Raw genomic sequence first — 20488 nt, 5'->3', positions numbered from 1 at the left:
GAAGTGAAAGACGACGTCCCAGACTTCCCTTGATTATTCAAGGTCCCGGTACCATTGCATATTATCCAGTCAATGGCATTGTCTCCTTAGAAGTAGCTTGCAGTTTCTCTCATCCATGGTTCTGCTGAAATGTCACCATTCTGATATGCTTGAGTTGTTGTGAGCAAGCTGCGACAACACAGCGATATGGGCTTGTTCGTTGTAGCTTATCTTGTCATGTAGACGGATAAGAAAGTGAGGTTGAACAACAAATGCACGCTTGTATATTCATTAATCTTATGTACAAAAGCCCCTAGCATTTTCCTTCGCTAACCAGTAGCGTGGAGTATTTGGACAGTCGACCAAACATCTACAGAGACCGTCGTTAGTATGAGTTTATGTGAGGTTGGACAGATTTCAAACTTGTACGTACGTTATAACATCATCCCAAGCTTTACAAAGACAATCTCGATCAGTCTTCTTGCACTCTTGTGGCTATAAAGATATTAGCTTTGGACCAACACCACGCAAGCTTTTCGTACCGTTATTGTTTCAATACATCTCTGGTAGATTGCTGCACACTCTGCTGTTCCGGCAGGCTTCGCTGACACAAAGGCCGCGGCCAAGAGAATCAGGCTTGTGATGAATTTCATGGTGAAAGATTTGAGATGTGAAGTATGATACAGTATAGGGTCTTGGCAAAGAATCCGAGTGAAAGCTTCGAAACTTATATGAGCTCACATAGTGGCGATTGAATTATAAGTTTCAGGTCCAAGTCCAGCCCACTGCGTCATGAGGAATGTGAGACATTCGAGACCTACGAACAAAGGAACCACTATTCTCAGGTCGTCGGAATTGGTGCAACACTAGACGGTTTCCGTAGTATTAGCGCGGGAAACTCAAGCCACTCTCCATTGTCGTAAAGACTACAGTGTCTGGAATTTACTGGTTAAGGTTGAAGCTACTCTGAATGATAACGCATAATTACTAGTAACTCAAGGACCCTGGACCTGAAGGCCGTGACAGCCGGTTCTCGGCTCGTATAGCAAGAAACGGCCTCGAAAATGGTTGAACTGGGGATAGTGCCCGTCTTGACTCTTGATTCCCAGGTATTTGGGTCGTTCGGTAGATGAACCGAGCGGAACTAGACGAGATACGGTGAAACACTGTGCTGTGATGGACCAAGTCGGTGAAAGGACGATTGGAACTAATATGAAAAGGTATGGCTATCAGCCGGACTACGTTAAAATTCAATAGCTCAGCATTTATGTTTAGGCCAGCCTAGACTGGAAGTCTCGAGCACGGATGGCTTTATAGTTACGCCCGAAAACGTTGATGTCGATCAGGTGAAGTCTATTCGGAAACCATCCCTTGACCACCAGGCGGAAACATTGTCCTGAGCAAGTTGATTCTTCAGGAGTTCCGAGAAAAGTTTATTCAATGGATCCCTGTAGACACAGAAGGATTTCATCTGGCATAAGGCACTGGCTGATGTGGATGATCCTTTTGACACTGATCGACTCCTGGGCATTGCACTCAGTTTTCGGTAACAAAAAGCCGTATTCAACTATTCGAATATCAAACTGCGAATATATCGTTAGCAAGGGTAAACAAGAAAGCATCCCCATTACTTACAAGACCCCAGTAAATCAAGACAAGTCGGCGATTGGCCTAAGCATAGCAGCGATCTTAACAGCATATTTCAACCTCCACATCGCAAATACCGAAGCAATAACTCCAGAGACAGCAGTCATGAACGAAGCTTTTCCAACCATCTTGGCAAAAGCAATCCACCACATCAAACTATGTGCCAAAACAAACTGCTTTGAATCATTCAGCTTCGGGAACTCCTCCCCAGGGATCTCCTTGTCCAAGAACTTGCAAAGCGGACCCCATCCCTCTTGAACTTTGAACTCGAGCATTCTTTCAGACGGAACCATCCTTTTGACGAGGTCGTAGTGATCGTGGAAGGCTTGGCGAGCTGGTGACTTATCAGAGAAGTCCGTCATGGTATGAAAGTTGGCTGGCATGACCTTCTTTGAAAACCCCCAGAACGGGCCAGCTAGTGCGGTATCCCATCTTGCGAGGGTATTCCATAGGGGCCATCGGAGGACTCGGCCTCCCGTCGAGTCCATACTTCGAAGCCAGCTATCTACATCGCGCTGAGTGACGATGACTTTGGCTTCAGGATACGCGGCCACGAGCTCTTCAACGAAGCAGATGGCCGGCAAATCAGCCACGGCATCGTACGGCCCAAGTATCTTGTCAAACTCTTCACGACCCCAGAGCTTGCCCTTCCCATAGAACTTGGCATCAAGAGCTTCACGCCAGAGACCTAGGTTCGTCTTGGGGCTTCCGAGGGGGGTGGACATATGGTATGGCGTATAGCCTAGTTGCTTGAGGGCCATGAAGAGGGCCATGGTGCCTGTTCTTGATTGTCCGAGGCATAGGACGCGCATGGGCTTTGTACGAGTGACTGGATAGGAATCTATGAGGCGGCCGGTGATCGGATGGGGTTTGATATTGTAGATTTCGTGGGTCTCGCGAGAGTCGAAGGTATCAAGGAGGGTAGTCTCCTCGTTTGCCGTTGGACTGGACATTTTTGGAAAGGACGCGTATAGCCACTTGAGAAACGTTACGGGGCCTGATGAGAATCGAGACACAGAAGAGTTAGCTGTAGGAATTATCAGACGTCTAGCAAAGAAACCATTTTCAAAAATCAGGAAATGCTGATTTATACGTGTCTTATAAGCGCTAAAAATACACGCCCGCAGCATGATGGAATGGCCACTTTGCTGACGCCTAGAGCTGACATCGCTTGTCTTTGTCGGGTATTTCTGAGATAAGATGGTGTGAGGTGAAAGTGTTTGGATGGTCTGTGTAGATGGAAAACAGACGTCAGATTCCACGTATATCCGACGCCAAGCAACATTAAGCCGACCAATCATGTTGAGAGCAGCGCCTAAAATCGATATCTAAGATTTGGCTTTACAGTCACTGTGAGAAATAATCTCGGACTGCTCATGTAAGCGGACATGCTCTACATCAACACTTTTTCATAAAGTGGACTTAGTTCCACTCTAAGGCTTCACTGAGTTAAAATTTTCAAGCTCTTGATGCCATCGATGAAAAGGTTGATATATACGAAGAATCTACATATGTACAATCTCCCAAGAATGGCCCCCAATCTTTCCGCCATCAAATCACCTTCGTAACAGCGTTCCACCAACCCTCCATTGCCAACTGTTCTTCCGGAAACAGGGAAACAACTCCGTTATCTTAAGCAAAGTTGCCGCTGGCTGGGTATTCAGTTGAAGGCTTGGCTCCGACGTTCTTGACGATGATGGTGCTGCCGGTGGAACTGGTGATTCTGACATCGACAGTATCGACCAGGAAACCGCTGGGGTTCTCGAAGAAGTTGTAGTCACGTCGAGTCGTTCCGGTCCATGTCTTTCCGCTGTTGGTGCTAACTTCAAGGCTCTTGACGGGGAGGTTACTGTTGCGGACTTGCATGCTGAACCAGTAGGCGCTTGTGCCTAAGATAGCGTTAGCTGTTGAACTTGGGGTGCGGTAAGAGCAGAGCATGTTGCCAACTCACCTTCTTTGTTACGCAGGACCAAAGGTGTAGTGATATCGCACGAAATCAGTCTCCAGCTGGTCTGAACGAGGCCGTTCGTACCGCCAACAGCAGTAAAGGCATTTTCAAAGAGATCCAAGTGACCCTTGTTGCACTCGTTGCACTTGTCGACGATCTAAGAGCAAGATACATCAGCTCGCCTCACAAACCATCAGACCATAAGGGTACTCACCATCGCCTTGATCTTCTTGCCGGTTGGGCCCGTGACTTCGATACAGCTACCACAGACTCCAGCATTGTCCCAGTTGGGGCCAGAGAAAGCAGTGCCATAGATGCCAGAAGGAATCGTGTAGGAAACAAAGCCACAGTTGCCTCCAGAAACATTGCCGCCGTAGTGAGTCGAAGTTCCAGAGGTGACCTCGTCACTGAGATATCTTCCAGCAACGAGAGCTGGGCCGGCGAGGAGAACAGAAGTGAACTTCATGGTGCAGAGAAGAACGGAGGAGAATCTTTGGAGCTGAATAAGGGAGTAGTAGATGATCGGTGAGTGACCTGTGAAAACATCTTCAGCTTGACGAATAGACTGGCTCTTTTATACTCAGAACATCGCAAAAGATCGAATACTGACCTGCTCAACTTCCGACCTCAACTGATTCAGTCTCAAGGTCCTCTAATCTCCACCCGGGAAGCCCACGGGAACTAGCAGGGGTTCCCAGTCGACAGATGGTCGAGAACTTCGGAGCAACGCGTCCATGAAACCGCCAGCAATGAACAAAAGACACCCTAGTTTCATCTAGATCGTGATGAGCGTGCTTCAGGAAGAGACAGTAATTCGGCCGATGTTTCGGTATCCCACGGGGAGCCATCCCAGCCTTGCAAGGGGGACCCCGGCCACTTTGTTTCAATCAGGCAACTTAGCCGCCCACGGCACCGTTGTAGTACGATAGATTGTGTTTAGAGTTTCGTATTGGAGTGACGAGCTGTATAAAGACTGGTGGAAAGTAACTAGGTATACATGTTCCGCCATGGTCTTTAAATACTAATGCGTACGGCATGTAACATGAATCGCAACCGAATAGGCAGTTCGGTGCTTCCTTCGTCTATCGGGATCCCCGATAATAACCTATTTGAACTTTAGAGTTCTATCGTGGTCAGCTTGTTAATGGTCTTACACCTTTATAGACGATCTCCCGAAGGATAAACACTTACCTAAACAAATTTCATATGGGCTCTAGCAATGAGAAAAGTGGTGCCGTATCCATGCATATCGTGCATCCATAGTCAGTAGGATGCCACTAATTGGTTCAACTGAAGTTGTCGTCCCGACAAAAAAAAACAAAATAGACTTGTTCATCCCAGTCGGCCGATAGTGAATCGATTCTCAGACCCGGAGCCTACCCGAACCGACAGGTAGCTCCATCTGCTTACAGGGCAGAGGAGATCTCCGCGAGGAGACGAGCCCGGAAGGTCTTGTAGGGCCGGTAGAGGATCTGCTTCCTGCCGATGGACAGCTCGGAGGACATGGCATCCTTTGGCTTCTTCAGATCAAGGGGATACTCGAACTTGCTGACGAAAGCAACCGAGAACTCAGCGGTATAAAAATACATGAAGTCCTCGTTCTTGTCATCAGTCAACGCAGCACAAGTCTACACTAGTGTCAACAAACATCCTAGACGAGTCATGTAAGCACCAGGGGTAGGTTTACCTTGAAGATATGATCCTCGGCGAAAGGATACTTGGGGGAGGTTTTATCCTCTGCCTGAGACTGAGCAAGCCCGAGAAGGACACAAAGGATGTAGGGGTCACGCCACTGATCCTGGGGCTCAATCTTCTTGACTCGCAGTTCTCTTAACCATTTGGCGGCAGGGTCATGACGAAGACGGTTAGGAAGAGGAAAAAGTCCTTCACGGAGGTTCCTGATCAGGTTCCCCTGGATGAACGCGAATGCCCCAGCGTAACTGTCCTTGTGAACAGCTTCGCGTTGGTTGAAGATCGCGCCCTGAAGATCAAGCGGTTTCTCCTCGCCGAAGCAGAAGTATCCGCGAGGTCTAGGTCTCAAAGTTAGGATCATTAGCATGGAGATGCTAGTATCTGGATTGTTACCGGAGGAGCTTAAGAGGTCCGTTGTCACAGATCAAAATCTTGAGGTTTTTGCTCTTCATCGGGGTTTGCGCGAACTGTCTGACGATTCGATAGTCAGACACCGCGGGCTTCTGAGTCTCAGATGTCTGAACTTTCCCGTCTTCGTGGTTCTCAGAGATCTTAACGGTGTCAATTTCAGTGAAGGAGGCGTTGAGAAGTTTAAGGTGAATCTCGGACCACTCGAGCGGATGAACCCAGACACGAACTCGAGGATTCTGGGCGATAAGATCATGAACACGCTCGGGCTTGGACAACGACATGACGATGGGAATACAATGAAGAGAAATGAATCAAAATGAATGTGATGCGGAAGACTTATGCTTGTTGAGATTCCGTTTGGGTTGACTAGTGAGGGGGAATCTTGACTTATGCTCGAGAAGTGTGGGATTATTTTTGACCTATGACCATCTCACCTGTTTTCCCTTGGCACGTGAGCCCCAGCATAAGGCCTCCGCTCAGCAACGCAAATATCAAACGCGTTTTCCAAATTTCACAGTCGACCCCTAAAGGGAACTTTAATTCCTGGGTAAAAAAAGTTCACTTGGAATTTTTCTTAAAAGTCTCCATGAAACCAAAGCCAAGTCCCACTGCAACTACAAACGCTAAATATCACCAAGAATATCAACTGCACACCTCCTAGTCTGTCTTTGACCCATTGGTAACTCCGAATTTCATAAATCATCCCTTTCATACAGTTGACAAGGAGCACTTGTAGAATTCTTTCAGATCGTCGACTCTCCATTTTGTACTCCATCCACTCTCCCTTTCGATCCGGTCCAACATTTCCAAGATCGCTTTATGCTCACTTGGATGGCTCATGCATCTACCAGCAATCCACAGCGGTTGCACACTATTCGTCCAGGCACCGTGATGCTCATTCGACATACTTATGCCACATACCTGTCTTGCATGCCAGAGGATACTTCTTGGTTTGGAAGCATGGCCTAGTCGTACTGTCGATGGCTGGTTCTGTAGCATAAGAATCGATGCTGCGTGATGCATTTGATTCCCTGACATGGCAGCAGGGTTCGAATACAAAATCGTCGGAAACGGGGATGACTCGCTCGAAGGGATCGTCATGATGGAATGCAATGGAGCTGGGCGTTCTTGGTACCATTCAGAGATATACTTCCACAACTTGAGCCATCGAGTCCGAAACTTGGCTTCATCGCGAGTTGGATCAGTAGGGGAGGCAGCTAACAGATCCAGGACTTGAGCGGTGAGATACACAGCATAATTAGCCCAGTCCTCAAACGTTGGAGCATTCTTGAAGAGCTCGACATCGTTTTCGATAGATAACGTCTTGGAGGCCCAATGGCAGATAGGAATGAGAGTCTTGACAGACGATATGAGTCCACCGCAGATATCCATACGCGCAAAGCACCAGAACAAGGCTTGCTCTGTCCCTCCTACAAATCCATTGATGCCAACAGCTTCCATGAGACTCGCACAGCCATCAAGATGGCGTTGCCAGGCCTTTGGTGAACAGCTCAGCATCTCCAGCACGCAAAGGATAACACAGGTGGCGATAACAGCTGTTCCGCGGGTCGGCAAATGTGGAAGGAGCATATGAATGGCTTCTTGATAGAGGGCGAGGCTACGATTCGTCGGTAGTGTATGCTTAAGTTCGAGTTGTCGTGCTGAGAGTGCCAGCATCGAGTATCGTAAGTGGTCGTTGTCTTTACTCATTGTAGGAATAATCTGCTGGAAATGGCGGTCTCGGTCGAATTTGTCGAGCCAGGGGGCAATTTCATCAAAGTAGTTCTTCCATAGCGAGCATTCCTCTTGCTGAGAGAGCAGTAGTGTCTGTGAGGGCTGAAACTCTTGTATTGGGATCGTGACCTCGGTTTCTTCCAAGGAGACGCCCCCTGAGCTTTCAACCTCTATATGCGGCGTTGTTGATCTTGTTGGAGCAATTGACCGCGTCTCTTGGATGAGATGATTACGGAGTGTCGAGTGTAACTCGTGGTACGCAGAGCCTGGCAAGAAGATACCGTCCTCGGAGATGCCCTCAGGGGTAAATGCTTGCATCTGGTCGATGTACGGATAGTCTGTTATCATGTCAATTGGGATCGCCTCCATGGAAACCTGCAGAGCAGGATCAATGTCGACTGAGGAATGAGATTGCCCGTTTTGGCTGAAATAAAGTAGGTCGGCTACGGCGTTTTCGGTCTGGCGCTGTGATGTCGGTGATGAGATATCGACTACCGGTGCTCGCTGTATAGAGACATAGCCACTTGATGTATTGTTTGCGGCGCGAGGTCTTCCACCGACGATGAGATTTGAGCGACCTAGAAGAATGTTAGATCTACACACGACCCATGATGCAGATCAAGTTCATACCAGAAGTGCTTGCCCGCGCATGATCATCACTAGTCTCGTTATCCTCCTCCTCCGTCTCAGCACCATTGTAATCACGAATGACTTCATCCGTCACATCCAGAATCTCAAACTCCCTCGGCTGTCTCCTCCTCGCCATCTTCCTCATCGAAGGATGCCGCGCATTTAAGCATTGAGCATGCTCGGCTCGAAACGCAATCTTGAGACCCCATTCGCAAGACTCATTGCGACGACGACACGTTCCGCAGGCCGGCCGACTCTCATCACATTTACGCTTCTTCCGTCTGCAATTGAGACACCCGGAGCGGGTCCGCTTATGCTTGATGGGTTCGGACCGGACTCGGGCCCGGGATGCGGAGGGACGGTCCATAAGTCAACTGTAGCCGGGATTGGGATTCCGGGTGAGAATTGGTGATATGACCTATTGGGAGAACGAGTGGAGATGAAAGTGAAGGCGAGAGTGAAGATGTCCAAAAGTTGGAGGGGCAGGGCAATTGTAGACGCCAGAATCTGGGGTCCGACCTGCCATACCAAAACAGACTCGTGATCGGCAATTTTTCCATAAAACGGTTAGAGGGAACTAAAATACTGACATGATCTATTAATTTGCAAGTAATTGATGCTGAAATGAATAAAAAAGCGAGTCTTTGCTGGTTCCCCGACAAACAAGTCTTCAACTCGAAACATTCCTGAACTGGGATTAGTTCACATCCGCTTACAATTGCCCTGTGTGCTCTGGAAAGGCAGTGTGGCGTTCTTTTAGTGGGTGGACAGTGCTCTTCATCCTGGTCTGCCTTGACTATACTCGGCTAGACCATCATCATCATCATCAGGATAAAGATATCCCCCAGGAACTTGAAGCGAAGAAACAGTTCCATCCAATTGCCGACTGCGCCAATCACCTCAATTGGCTCGAGTATCTAATCCATCGCGAAGACCTTCGAGAATGCTCACAACACCTAGAGCTCCAGGGTCAGGAATACCGCCCTCTTCATCGAACCTCTCCTGTCCAACATAGCTCGCCCGTCCCAGGGCCGCTACCATCCGCCGTGTGCTCTCAGCACCATTTCGCGCCTCTACCAGAGCAGCCCTTAGTGAGCCATCCAGGTAGTAGTTCTTGACAAATGGTATAAGTGCATCCATTAGTGTGCGATGGCCGATACGCGCGGGTGTGTATCTGCAAAGCTCGCTTAAGCCGCCCTGCAGAGCTTGTTGTATGAACTCGGAGACCGTTAGCGATGGAGACTCGGCAGTCACTTGTAAAAGTCGGTTTGCTACAGCGTTGAGGAAAATGGCGTAGATGGCGCCCGACGTGCCACCCATGCTCCTTTCTGCGGTTGCCGCTGTTCGTCGGAAGACTTGGCCAATGTCAAGGGAAACTGCGTCGTCGTTTTCGAACTCCTTAACAAGACCTGCACGTAGACGGTATCAACATTGCTGTATCTCAATTGATGAGGTTCGGTGGGAACATACCAGTTACTCCATTCAGAAGCGTCTCTCCACAGTCTCCATCGCCAGCCAGGGTGTCGTATTCTGTGATTTTTGGCTCATCCCTCGTTGTTGTTCGTGCCACTGACTCAATGAGAACCTTGACAAGTGATGTCGGCACTACGAATGATCAGTTTGATGTTGGCAGATCGCTTCATCTTCAACATACCCTTTACTCCCGTCTCCTTGCCATTGCCCTTCGCTACAGGAATTGTTGTCTCACGCTTTGATACAGACTCCATATCTGTTGCCCAGCCGTGAATCGAACGTGGCCAAGCAGGTGCGGTAGTGGGAGCATCAAGCAGTTCTGTCAACTCATCGTCAAGTGACAACAGTGTAACAGAAAATCCAGGGCCATCGAGCGACGTAACAAAAGTGCCAACAAGACTCCTTTCGATATGTATGCCGCGTTCGACCAGTTGCTTTACCACCTCGTCTGCAACAACACTAATCTCCAAGACACTTAAGCCGCCCAAGTTATTGACCATCAAAGCTACACACTGCCCCCTTTCTGGTTGCCACATATTGGCCTTGGGAGTGAACATCATACTCAATGCCTTCTCAACTGTAACCTCAAGGCTCGAGATTTCTTCGCGCTTGACACCCGGCTCGTTGTGTATTCCCATTCCGAATTCGAGTTGGCCATGGGGAAGGGCTTCTTGAATCGCCCGTCCGGGAACACTACATCGATCGAGACTCGCTGCGACGGTGGCCATTTGCGAAGCGGCTCTTCTTGTAGTGGAGGCGACTTGCTCGAGGGAGGCTCTGTGTAAAGGAGGTAAGCTTTGGCTTGGTCAGTATGATGGATATGCATACCCCTGAGCTGCCTTTGCGCCAGCGATCTTATGGCAGAAGACTGTTCCTGCAAGACCACGCTGACCAACAAGCGTGTTTCCCTCAACTGACACATCATCCCCAACAATAATCATCTCAACCTTCTTTCCGTCTGCCTTTGCCTTTTCTGCTGCGAGGCCGAAGTTGAGCTTGTCACCTGTGTAGTTCTTGACGATCATCAACGATCTACCACTGGTTAGCCAGACACTCGACCCCTATGGGGCATAGGCGTACCCTTTTGACGACTTGATAGTCTGTAGGCCTGTGAGGATCTGTGAAGCGGAAGGGGAGGCAAAGATCTCGCCAGCGACCACGACGTCCAATGCTCCCTCGCCGATGTATCCTGCGTGCGCGGGTTCGTGGCCGGAGCCTCCGCCGGAAATGAGGATGACTTTGTCATTGCTTTGGTCCATTCGTCGATAAAGAACTAAAGCGGCTGTCAGTCTAGTCTTGCTTGCTGTTGCAGGTCATCATATCACCTTTCTCTGATGCGACGAGACTCAACGATGGGTCGTGGAGAATGCAACTCCTGAGGCTTCGCTCGACTGAGTTGGCGACGCCATTGATGAAGCTCTTTCCTGAGGTTTTTGGTCAACAACTGGCTCGTCTTGCTTCCACAAGCGCATACCTAGTGTCATGATTTTGAGGAGTGTTTGTCGTGTGCTATGGTGTCGATGTCGCACAAAGCGCCAACACTTGTCCAAACAAAAGGGAGTTTGCCAGTCCTTCGTCTTTGATACCTCATGGCATCTTTATCTTATGGTTCCTGCAGAGCGTTCCCAGATTCCTAATCCGACCATGATCATTATTCTTTTCGCGATAGTGTCAGCAAAACATCAAACAGCCATTTGAATATATCTCACAACGAATCGGATAAGGGAAGTATACGCACCCTTGGAGAGTATACAATGCGTAAGGTGTAGGGCATCTGTATGCGACTTAGTGTCGTCTCTAACAAAAACTCCATTACCCATTCTGGGGTGTTGCAGTAAGGAGTGGAGATGGGGAGGGGAACTCCGACTTGCAGCCGATCTTGGTAGGTCTAAGCGGACCTTGACAAGCATCCAACTGCTCCAACATCAAAACCACGCTTTTTCTTTGATCAGTTGAGTAATTTCGAGAGTTGGTGTGTTTGTCTTCTCCGACATCAAAGCCTTTCTCTTAGTTCGTTGCACAAATAATTGACTACCTTATTGTCTGTGGCTGCATCAGGAGGGCACCTACGAGGGGACCTACGCTTAGGCATACATACTGCAACTACCTTATCCCGCCTGAGAATACCACAAGTCTTCCACTACAACATCGATTGCAATGCACAGGTGTTTTCGCTAAGCCATTCATCTTCAATGACAAATTATCGTATCATTCCATCGGCTACAATTCACTCTTTCGCAGAAACAGGGCAACCCAGGAACCTCATCCCTGAATTCGGTTGCCTAAATGCTCCATATTCACTCCAGCGCTTGCAAATGCCTCACTTCTCTCAAAACCGAAACCGTTCGTCTAACCCGCAAAAACCCCAGATGATCCAATGTTACGGTACAGTGGACTCCCCATGGGGAACTGGCGCCATGTCACGGCCTTGGAACGAACCTTGTTTTGCGCGAGTCAACAATTGATCTAATTTTCTCGCCGCCGAATTGTCACTTCAGAGGCAGTATATATTGATATGGAGTCGCCCCATCTTTTACTGTTGCTGATAGCATCAACATTGGTTGTTGAATAGCTTGTTCTGTTTTCTTCACTTCTCATCAAATTCTTCATCATGGCGATCCTTGTTGGAAGGCCCTTGGACTGGGCCATCACGGCTACGGCTGGTTCTGGCTTCCTCCTCTTCGGTTATGATCAGGGTGTTATGTCTGGCCTGTTGACAGGTACTGCATTCACCAACACTTTTCCCGAGATCGACACTACAGATGGAGGCAATGGCAGTTCTTCTCTTCAAGGAACCGTGGTCGCCATTTACGAGATCGGTTGCTTCTTCGGCGCCATCTTCTGTCTCATCTTTGGCGAGTACTTTGGTCGTCGCAAGTGTATCATGATGGGCTGTGTTGTTCTCAGCATCGGAGCCGCTCTTCAAGCATCAGCTTTCGGAATCCCTCAGATGATCGTTGGCCGTATTGTAGCTGGTCTCGGAAACGGCATGAACACCAGTACCATTCGTAAGTTGCCCCTGACTCTATCAGAGATCTCAACTAACAGTCTTTAGCTGTCTGGCACTCTGAACTCATGAAAGCCAGCAACCGTGGCAAGGGCCTCGCCATTGAACTCGCAATCAACATCTTCGGCGTCATGCTTTCATACTGGGTTGACTACGGCATGTCCTACGTCAGCAATGACGCCCAGTTCCGCTTCCCCCTTGCCTTCCAGATCTTTTTTGCCATCTTAACCTTCATCGGAATCGTTCTTCTTCCCGAGTCCCCTCGCTGGCTCATCAACCATGACCTTCACGACGAGGCACGCGAGGTTCTTTGGGCGGTGCGCCGAGATGCCAAGTCTATCTCCAAGGACGATGAGACTGTCAGCCGTGCCATTGCTGAGATTCAGCATGCTATCAATGAGGAGCGCGAGGCGGCGCAGACGAGCAGTTTCAAGGCTATGTGGAAGAATGGAGAGCAGAAGTTCTTGTATCGAACAATGCTTGGTATCGGCGGACAGTTCATGCAACAGGTAAGAATCTTCGCATCGTCTTCTCGATCAGGTTTGGTTAACACGCTCTTCTAACAGCTTTCCGGTATCAACCTCATCACATACGTAAGTCAATTGAATAGAAGTTTCAATCCATCAAACCTCAAGCGACTGACACCAAGTTACAGTACGCCCCCGTCATCTTCCAAGAGTCAGTCGGCATTTCCCATAACCTGAGTCTCCTACTTGCTGGCTTCAATGGTGTCGCCTACTTCTTCTCTTCGCTTATCCCCATCTGGATCATCGATCGTCTCGGTCGCCGCAAGTTGATGATGTTTGCCGCCGCTGGTCAAGCAGTCTGCATGGCGGTCTTGGCCGGAACTGTGTCTACTGGGCAGCCTGGACCTGGTATTGTCGCCATAGTCATGCTCTTCTTGTTCAGTAAGTCAGCCCCTGAGAGATAAAGAACTTAGCTAACTCAACGATAGACTTCTTCTTTGCTGTCGGATTGCTCGCCATCCCCTGGCTCTGTAAGTCAACCCACTTCAATGCCTCCAGAACCAGCCCAGCTAACAGAGTCAAGTGCCCGCCGAATACGCTCCCCTGGCCATTCGAACCCGTGCCGCCGCCCTCGCAACAGCCTCCAACTGGATTTTCACCTTCCTCGTCGTTGAGATCACTCCCGTGTCCATCTCAAGTATTGGCTGGAAGACGTACATCTACTTCTGTATCTTCAACGCCTTTTTCGTTCCCCTCATCTACTTCTTCTATCCCGAGACCCGACTATTGTCTCTCGAGCAGATCGACAAGCTCTTCACTGGTCCAAAGGTCTTGCTTCATTGGGATCACAGCATGGGTGTTCCTGGAGAGGCTTCTGAGAAGAGCGCCAGTGGTGAAACTGGGGAGTCTGAGAGTAATGAGAAGTTTGAGGCTGAGGTCCATATGAGGGAGTAAAATGCTGGAGGACCTGGGTTGGACGAAAAGGGGCCTGTTATACCTCTGCTTATGTTGAATCATGGTCAATATGACGTTGAATTTATGATCATTTAGTACTGTATTATATATGCTATCGGCTTCTCAAATACCAAGGTCATTGTTTACATCGGTTTAACAGAGCAGGAACTGTAACATAATCCCGGTGATTAAAAGCAGTCAAACAGATGCCATAAAAAGGCTACAAAGTATCATTCCAACCACTATTTCCAAGGAAACCAATTGGGTTTCTTCTTCTCGATTTCTTGCTTCTTCTTCCATTCAGTTTCCTCCTGTGCCATCCAAGCCTGCATCCTCATACACTTCTCTTCCATCTGTGCATCCGTCAAGAACCCACGCCCACCATCCTCCGCAGTATCCTTGTCCCGCGACCCGAAGTATGAACCCTTCGTCACGCCTAACACGTCGCACAGTCCTTCAGACTTCTCCATAAGCCATGTCCCATGACGGAGACCATCGCGCCAATGTGGAGGCAAGGACTTGTATCCAAGCAATGCTCCTAGAAGAGCGCCGGCAAAGCAAGCGTTTGTGTCTGCATCGCCGCCTTCCATCGTCAGATCGGTGATGAGCTTCTCAAAGATGGCAAGCTGGGAGCATAGTTGTCCAGAAGACTTGAGTTGGCGCAGTGCTAGTCGAAGAAGCAGGATACCAGAGCCAAATGTCTTGTAAACGTATCCGATCTTGTAGCTCTCATCCAACTTGAGGTCCGCGAGAGATTGAGCTGTCGCATGCTTTTTGAACTCTTCAACGTCCAGGCGAGGCTCGTCTTTCTTGTCTGGATCCTGCAATTCTTTCTCGCGACGCTCGTTGTACCACGTGAGGCCAGTTTCGATCAACTCATCGACATGTCGCTCTTCGTAGACTTCGCCGAGGACAAGGCCACGAACAAGAGCCGTGCCAATGGCGCAAGAGACCACACATCTGGGATCAACGTGTGTAACGACAGAGAAGTCGGCCGCGACCTGAAAGGTCTCCTCAACGGACTTGGTAAGACACATGAGCCCCAGCGGATGTGTTCTCATCAGACTTCCGTTGGGCGCAGCATTGTACTTCCCCGTCACCCAGAAATTTCGTGCTGTGCCCTCAGGATCGTTTAAGTAAGATTTGCTGCGCACAATTCCACCGACTGTACGTCCAAGACCAAGAGGCAGGGTATCCAGCGCTCTCAGTCCCATACGCACCCAAACTGACAGTCTTGAAGCAAAGTCTTGTGGATCAAGCTTCTTGCCATCGCTGTGGAGGAATGAAAGCAGTATCAGAACAGCATGGTCGGTGTCATCAGTCCATTCTCCAGTACGATGGAAATTTCTGTGATGGTCGCGTCGAAAAGGTGTCGCTTTTTCAGCAGGGAGCAACGTAAATTTGCGGTCGGGATATGCTTTTGCCGAGATGTCGGCAGACAGAAACTCTGTGTATAAGCCAATTGCGTCTCCAAGCGCTGAGCCGAAAATGGTACCGATGATACGATCTTGGAGGTGCAAAGGCTCCAGCGCCTTGTGTGCATTTTCTGAGAGGGCTATAGAGGTCATTGCGATTGATGTGATGTTATTGATTGAATGGCACAAAGATATGGGTAGTTGTCTCGTTTTATATGGGTTCAGCTGAGGCAGCCAAATTACTGAAACAACCTTGCAAGGCTTCCGCGACTCACACCAGAGGCTGAATTAGCGCCATGATTTTGGTGGTGGCAGTGTGGACGCCATACACTAAGGTCAGCTGGCGTTTGAATAGCTCAATGAGGTAAATAACTTTATCTCGTTTCATGCGGCCTTAATTGGGTACAAAGATGGCTTTCGGGCGCTCGTTAGCAACGGTCTCCGTTCTGAATGTACTGGAATGGGCGGTCAATCAGTAGATCCCTCGGACAGTTTGACGTTTCTGGGGCATCCCACAATCAAATCGTAAAGTTTCTCATATTAACGAACGCTCTAATCAATCATGCAGATGCGCAATGTCCTCCATCGACCCTCAAATCCGTTCCATGAACGAAGGAAGCACCCTCAGACAGCAGGAATACAGCTGGGGCCTTGAAGTCTTCAGGGGCACCAAGGCGACCCAACAACGCACCCGCCATCCATGTTTTCTCAACCTCAGGGTTCTCTTGAAGCAACTGATCCGTCATGGCAGTTCTAATGTATCCGGGAGACAACGTGTTGACTCTAATACCGTACTGACCCCATTCTTGAGCGACCGATCGACACATTTGCTGAACAGCAGCCTTGCTGGAGTTGTAAGCTGTGCAAGAGAGGCCCTGTTTCTTGTTAGCTTTTTGGGTATGCTTGGTGATGTTTTGAGGACTTACTCGGTTAGCAATATTGCCTGACATGCTTCCAATAATGACGATGCTTCCAGGGCTGTTCTTCTCTCGCAGAACGCGTGCAGCATACTTGCAAGTGTTAAAAACACCGGTTACATTGACTCGTAGGATACGGTCAAAGTCGGCAGCTGGGTAGTCCAGCGCAGCAATTTGTTGCTGGATGCCGGCACAAGCAATTGTTCCCCAGAAAGGCGCTCCAGACTGGTCAGCCTCAGCAGCGATCTCCTTCATCGCTGTCTCGACGGACTGCTCTTCTGTGACGTCGCATTTTCGGTATGAGACAGAAGCCTTGTTGGCTGTGGCGATCTTGTTGAGCTGTGCCCACTCAGCTGGTGATGGCTCCTCGAGAATATCGAGGCAAGCTACGCTACCGCCGGCTTCGACGACAGCAATGGCAAGTGTGATACCCAGACCGCGAGCTCCGCCTGTGATAGCGACAGTCTTGTTCTCCAGAGAGAAGAGCTTGGACGTTGATGCTTTTGAGGCGGGTGTTTCTCTGGTCTCGGGCACATGGGCCGGGAGCTCAATGTCGGAAACGATAGCGGGAGCCATTGTGATGGTGAAGTTGTATGGGTATCAACGAGGTCGTAAAAGAATGGTAATTGAAGAAAAGGATCGAAGCTGCCGGGATAGAGGAGTTTTGGAGACGCAAGCTCGTCAGGATATACCATCGACGGATATCCATTTCTGGAGGCGCCGAAGACATGTTGAGCCAAGCATTACCGTCGTGGCGTCCAAATGGAAGGTCGATGCGAAGAATGATGTGTCTCGAATTGGGTTTTGAAGACTTATTCCTGGTTGATTCGACGAGGTAATTGTAGCCGGAAGTTGTCACATATCAATACGACAGTCGTGGTTTTCGCTAAGATACAGTATTTCCAGGCTGAAAGAGGGGGGACAAAAAGGTCTGGTCGGCTGTTTGTCAAGACACAAATACCAGGGTGTCTCCACCACGTCTTAGCCCCTGAACTGCCCTTTTGTTTTTGTTGGCTTTCAGTTCTACAAGCAAGTCCCGTTATTTCTTTCACCTAGCAGTCTCTGTCGCGAATGCAGATACCCAGAGTTGTACAACATTTATTACAGCCAATGCACTAAACTCAGCAGTATTTCCGTCACCCAGGTAATTGCAACCCTTCTCCACACTATCATGGTGTGTACCCCAAGCATCAAGTCCATGGCAGTTCTAAGCGCAATCTCAACTCTAACCTCAACAGGCAAAGCCGTGATCTGGTGCCTCCAACTTCCTGATCCAGAACTCAATCCTCACTCAACCCAAATAATGTCAAATTCATCAAGAACCCCACGTCAAATGGCAAACGCACATATCCCCACGGCGCTTTCCCCTGCCCTGTTGGGGTAACCCGGTCCGCTATGGGCACAACGAACATCATCGTCGTTATGAGAAAGATCACGCGCAAAAGATGCTTTTTCGAAATATCTATAACTCAAGAGGCACTGTCGATGTTTCTCAGCTGCACTCATCACCTACTCGTCTTGTAAGAGCATCACAGAGTCACAGATCCAGTCCGAGATGGCACCCAGCGCAATCACCCCAGAGACACAGGAAGAACCTGTAGCTCTTTCCAACGTCATCAAGTTGATCAAGAACGATGATGCAGAGACAATTGATCTTGCCCTGCGACAGTTTCGCTGCTTGATCGCTGATCTTTGCGAGCAGTTCAAGGGTGGCCACCCTGGGTAAGCTTCACCAGCATCGAAGGACAAGAGAATGGCATTTACTGACTGACTTATAGAGGTGCCATGGGTATGGCAGCCATTGGCCTCGCTCTCTGGAAGTATGTGATGCAGTACTCTCCCAACGACCCTGACTACTTCAACCGCGATCGCTTCGTCCTCTCCAACGGCCACACATGCCTCTTCCAGTACACGTTCCTTCATCTCACGGGTTACAAAGCCATGACCTTCGAGCACCTCAAGTCCTACCACTCATCCAACTACGACTCATTGGCGCCCGGTCATCCTGAGATTGAGCATGAGGGTATCGAAGTGACGACCGGTCCTCTTGGCCAAGGTATTGCCAATGCTGTCGGCCTCGCCATGGCGACCAAGAACCTTGCGGCAACTTACAACAAGCCCAAATACGAGCTCGTCAACAATATGACGTACTGCATGATCGGCGATGCTTGCCTACAGGAGGGTGTCGCCCTTGAGGCTATTCAACTGGCTGGCCATTGGAAGCTCAACAACCTCGTTGTCATGTATGACAACAACCAGATTACCTGCGACGGTAGTGTCGACCTCTGCAACACCGAGGACGTCAACGCCAAGATGCGCGCCTGTGGTTGGGAGGTTATCGAGGTCGAGGACGGCTGTTTCGATGTCGAGGGTATCGTCAAGGCCCTCCTCAAAGCCAAGGCCAGCATCGACAAGCCCACTTTCATCAACATTCACACTATCATTGGAGTCGGTAGCAAGGTTGCAGGTGATGCGAAAGCCCACGGTGCCGCTTTCAGCCCCGATGGTGTCAAGGCCGTCAAGGAGCGTTTCGGCATGGACCCTGAGAAGCATTACGTCGTCTCTGATGAGGTTTACAGCTTCTTCCGCGACCGCAAGACTCGTGGTGACCGCCTCGTCGAGGATTGGAAGAGTCTTGTTGATGCCTACAGCAAGGAGTACCCTGATCTTCATGAGGAGTTCATGAAGCGTGTCGAGGGCCGCTTTACTGATGACTGGCGAAGCATCATTCCTGCCAAGGAGTCATTCCCTACTGCTCCTACACCTTCCCGAAAGTCTGCCGGTATCATCTGTAACCCTCTGGCTGCGAAACTCAAGAACTTCATGGTCGGTACAGCTGATCTGTCACCCTCTGTCAACATGATCTGGAAGGACAAGGTTGACTTCCAGCATGTAAGTTCCCCTTTGACACAACCGGTAGCCTGTCACTAACACAGTAACAGCCCGACCTCAAGACCACCTGCGGCATCAATGGCAACTACTCTGGTCGGTACATTCATTGGGGTATCCGCGAACATGCGATGGCTTCCATCTCCAACGGTCTCGCCGCTTATGGTAAGGGCACGATCCTCCCTGTCACCTCCAGCTTCTTCATGTTCTACATCTACGCCGCTCCCGGTGTCCGCATGGGCGCTCTTCAGAACCTCCAAGCCATCCACATTGCCACTCACGACTCGATCGGTACTGGCGAAGACGGCCCAACCCACCAACCAATTGCTCTCCCTGCTCTGTACCGCTCCATGCCCAACCTCCTTTACATCCGACCTTGCGATACCGAAGAGACGGCCGGTGCCTTCATTACCGCCCTCGAGGCCAAGGACACCCCATCTATCATCTCCCTCTCCCGTCAGAACCTCGAGCAGTACCCTGAGTACTCCAGCCGCGAAGGTGTTCAGAAGGGCGCTTATGTCTTCATCGAGGAGAAGGATGCCGACGTTACTCTCATCGGCGTCGGTGCCGAAATGGTCTTCGCCGTCAAGACCCGCCAGGTCCTCAAGGAGAAGTTCAGCATCAAGGCACGCGTGGTCTCGTTCCCTTGCCAGCGTCTCTTCAACTCCCAACCCCTCGAGTACAAACGCCAAGTTCTTCAATACCGCTCCAACGCCCCTCGAGTTGTGATTGAGGCCTACGCCGTCAACGGCTGGGAGCGATACGCCGATGCTGGCTACTCAATGACCACTTTCGGCAAATCACTACCTGGTAAGGACGCCTACAAATACTTCGGCTTTGATGAGAACGTCATTGCCCCTGAGGTGGCCAAACTTGTCGACGAGGTCAAGGCGGAAGGAATCGAGAGCCTACGCGGCGAATTCAGGGATCTCAACAACGTGACACACGAGCACTAATGATTTGGTTCAAAATGGGTAAAGGTTTATGGCATGCGACTTGGAGTTAATTTAGTTTGTTGACGATACGATGGTGGTCTTTTTGCATAATAAAGCAACTTTGTTCTATATATGCCAGTTCTTGATGCATGGTCCCGAATGCTTCCTATTCTATGTTCCTTTCTTTGACAACAGATCCTCGTTATCTTGTCGCCAGCAAATTCCATGCTCAATTATCCAAAAGCCATGCTGATTGCTCTCCTTTTCGTAATACAGTGGTATCATCCGTTAAAGCAAACACAAAGGACAGCAAAAGACTTTTCTCCCGTAATCCCCACACCCATCGGCTTCGAGAGCCAGTATCTGCACCCAACCCGCCACTCACAGCGA

General features: G+C 49.6%; 10 protein-coding genes across 13 annotated transcripts; 2 read left to right on the top strand and 8 right to left on the bottom strand.

The window, feature by feature from the left end:
* Positions 1-240: 240 nt before the first annotated feature.
* FOXG_20568 (uncharacterized protein) lies at positions 241-716 on the bottom strand. Its single transcript, XM_018400847.1, has 3 exons — positions 522-716; positions 413-474; positions 241-349 (listed from the first exon to the last, which is right to left on the bottom strand). The coding sequence occupies exons 1-3, from the start codon at positions 630-632 to the stop codon at positions 277-279; spliced, it is 246 nt and encodes an 81-aa protein (XP_018249885.1). The 5' UTR covers positions 633-716; the 3' UTR covers positions 241-276.
* Positions 717-1412: 696 nt separating this feature from the next.
* FOXG_11584 (uncharacterized protein) lies at positions 1413-2735 on the bottom strand (the record flags this gene model as incomplete). Its single annotated transcript, XM_018391275.1, has 3 exons — positions 1704-2735; positions 1615-1650; positions 1413-1562 (listed from the first exon to the last, which is right to left on the bottom strand). Exons 1-3 carry the CDS (start codon positions 2577-2579, stop codon positions 1413-1415), a joined length of 1062 nt encoding a protein of 353 aa, XP_018249884.1. The 5' UTR covers positions 2580-2735.
* Positions 2736-3258: 523 nt separating this feature from the next.
* Positions 3259-4040, bottom strand: FOXG_11583 (uncharacterized protein; the record flags this gene model as incomplete). Its single annotated transcript, XM_018391274.1, has 3 exons — positions 3259-3515; positions 3578-3731; positions 3789-4040. 3 exons carry the CDS (start codon positions 4038-4040, stop codon positions 3259-3261), a joined length of 663 nt encoding a protein of 220 aa, XP_018249883.1.
* Positions 4041-4980: 940 nt separating this feature from the next.
* FOXG_11582 (uncharacterized protein) lies at positions 4981-5958 on the bottom strand (the record flags this gene model as incomplete). The annotated part of the gene is made up of 3 exons (XM_018391273.1): positions 4981-5202; positions 5262-5604; positions 5660-5958. The coding sequence occupies 3 exons, from the start codon at positions 5956-5958 to the stop codon at positions 4981-4983; spliced, it is 864 nt and encodes a 287-aa protein (XP_018249882.1).
* A 287-nt stretch (positions 5959-6245) lies between these two features.
* On the bottom strand, positions 6246-8551 carry FOXG_11581 (uncharacterized protein). Its single transcript, XM_018391272.1, has 2 exons — positions 8042-8551; positions 6246-7989 (listed from the first exon to the last, which is right to left on the bottom strand). Exons 1-2 carry the CDS (start codon positions 8406-8408, stop codon positions 6386-6388), a joined length of 1971 nt encoding a protein of 656 aa, XP_018249881.1. The 5' UTR covers positions 8409-8551; the 3' UTR covers positions 6246-6385.
* Positions 8552-8941: 390 nt separating this feature from the next.
* Positions 8942-11219, bottom strand: FOXG_11580 (uncharacterized protein; the record flags this gene model as incomplete). Its single annotated transcript, XM_018391271.1, has 7 exons — positions 10989-11219; positions 10840-10938; positions 10595-10787; positions 10343-10546; positions 9696-10291; positions 9512-9646; positions 8942-9450 (listed from the first exon to the last, which is right to left on the bottom strand). The coding sequence occupies exons 1-7, from the start codon at positions 10996-10998 to the stop codon at positions 8942-8944; spliced, it is 1746 nt and encodes a 581-aa protein (XP_018249880.1). The 5' UTR covers positions 10999-11219.
* A 315-nt stretch (positions 11220-11534) lies between these two features.
* Positions 11535-15569, top strand: FOXG_11579 (uncharacterized protein). The gene is made up of 6 exons (XM_018391270.1): positions 11535-12522; positions 12570-13030; positions 13088-13114; positions 13177-13429; positions 13477-13518; positions 13572-15569. The coding sequence occupies exons 1-6, from the start codon at positions 12126-12128 to the stop codon at positions 13940-13942; spliced, it is 1551 nt and encodes a 516-aa protein (XP_018249879.1). The 5' UTR covers positions 11535-12125; the 3' UTR covers positions 13943-15569.
* Positions 13991-15656, bottom strand: FOXG_11578 (uncharacterized protein). Its single transcript, XM_018391269.1, has one exon. It carries the CDS (start codon positions 15508-15510, stop codon positions 14185-14187), a length of 1326 nt encoding a protein of 441 aa, XP_018249878.1. The 5' UTR covers positions 15511-15656; the 3' UTR covers positions 13991-14184.
* Positions 15657-15668: 12 nt separating this feature from the next.
* On the bottom strand, positions 15669-17367 carry FOXG_11577 (uncharacterized protein). The gene is made up of 2 exons (XM_018391268.1): positions 16284-17367; positions 15669-16232 (listed from the first exon to the last, which is right to left on the bottom strand). Exons 1-2 carry the CDS (start codon positions 16848-16850, stop codon positions 15918-15920), a joined length of 882 nt encoding a protein of 293 aa, XP_018249877.1. The 5' UTR covers positions 16851-17367; the 3' UTR covers positions 15669-15917.
* Positions 15745-20337, top strand: FOXG_11576 (transketolase). 4 transcript variants are annotated; one of them, XM_018391266.1, is made up of 5 exons: positions 15745-15882; positions 15926-17418; positions 17513-17996; positions 18053-19166; positions 19217-20337. In XM_018391266.1, exons 3-5 carry the CDS (start codon positions 17830-17832, stop codon positions 20117-20119), a joined length of 2184 nt encoding a protein of 727 aa, XP_018249875.1. In that variant the 5' UTR covers positions 15745-15882; positions 15926-17418; positions 17513-17829; the 3' UTR covers positions 20120-20337. The 4 variants fall into 4 exon arrangements, with proteins under 4 accessions (XP_018249875.1, XP_018249874.1, XP_018249873.1 ...); XM_018391267.1 differs by lacking the exon at positions 15745-15882 and having other exon boundaries at positions 17300-17418; positions 19217-19328; positions 19700-20337; XM_018391265.1 differs by having other exon boundaries at positions 15745-17418.
* Positions 20338-20488: the final 151 nt, after the last annotated feature.

The sequence above is a fragment of the Fusarium oxysporum genome, chromosome 10 (genome assembly GCF_000149955.1).
Source record: "Fusarium oxysporum f. sp. lycopersici 4287 chromosome 10, whole genome shotgun sequence".
Lineage (NCBI taxonomy): Eukaryota > Fungi > Ascomycota > Sordariomycetes > Hypocreales > Nectriaceae > Fusarium > Fusarium oxysporum.
Note: the sequence above shows the minus strand (reverse complement) of the source record. Positions and strands in the feature narration are given on the sequence as shown.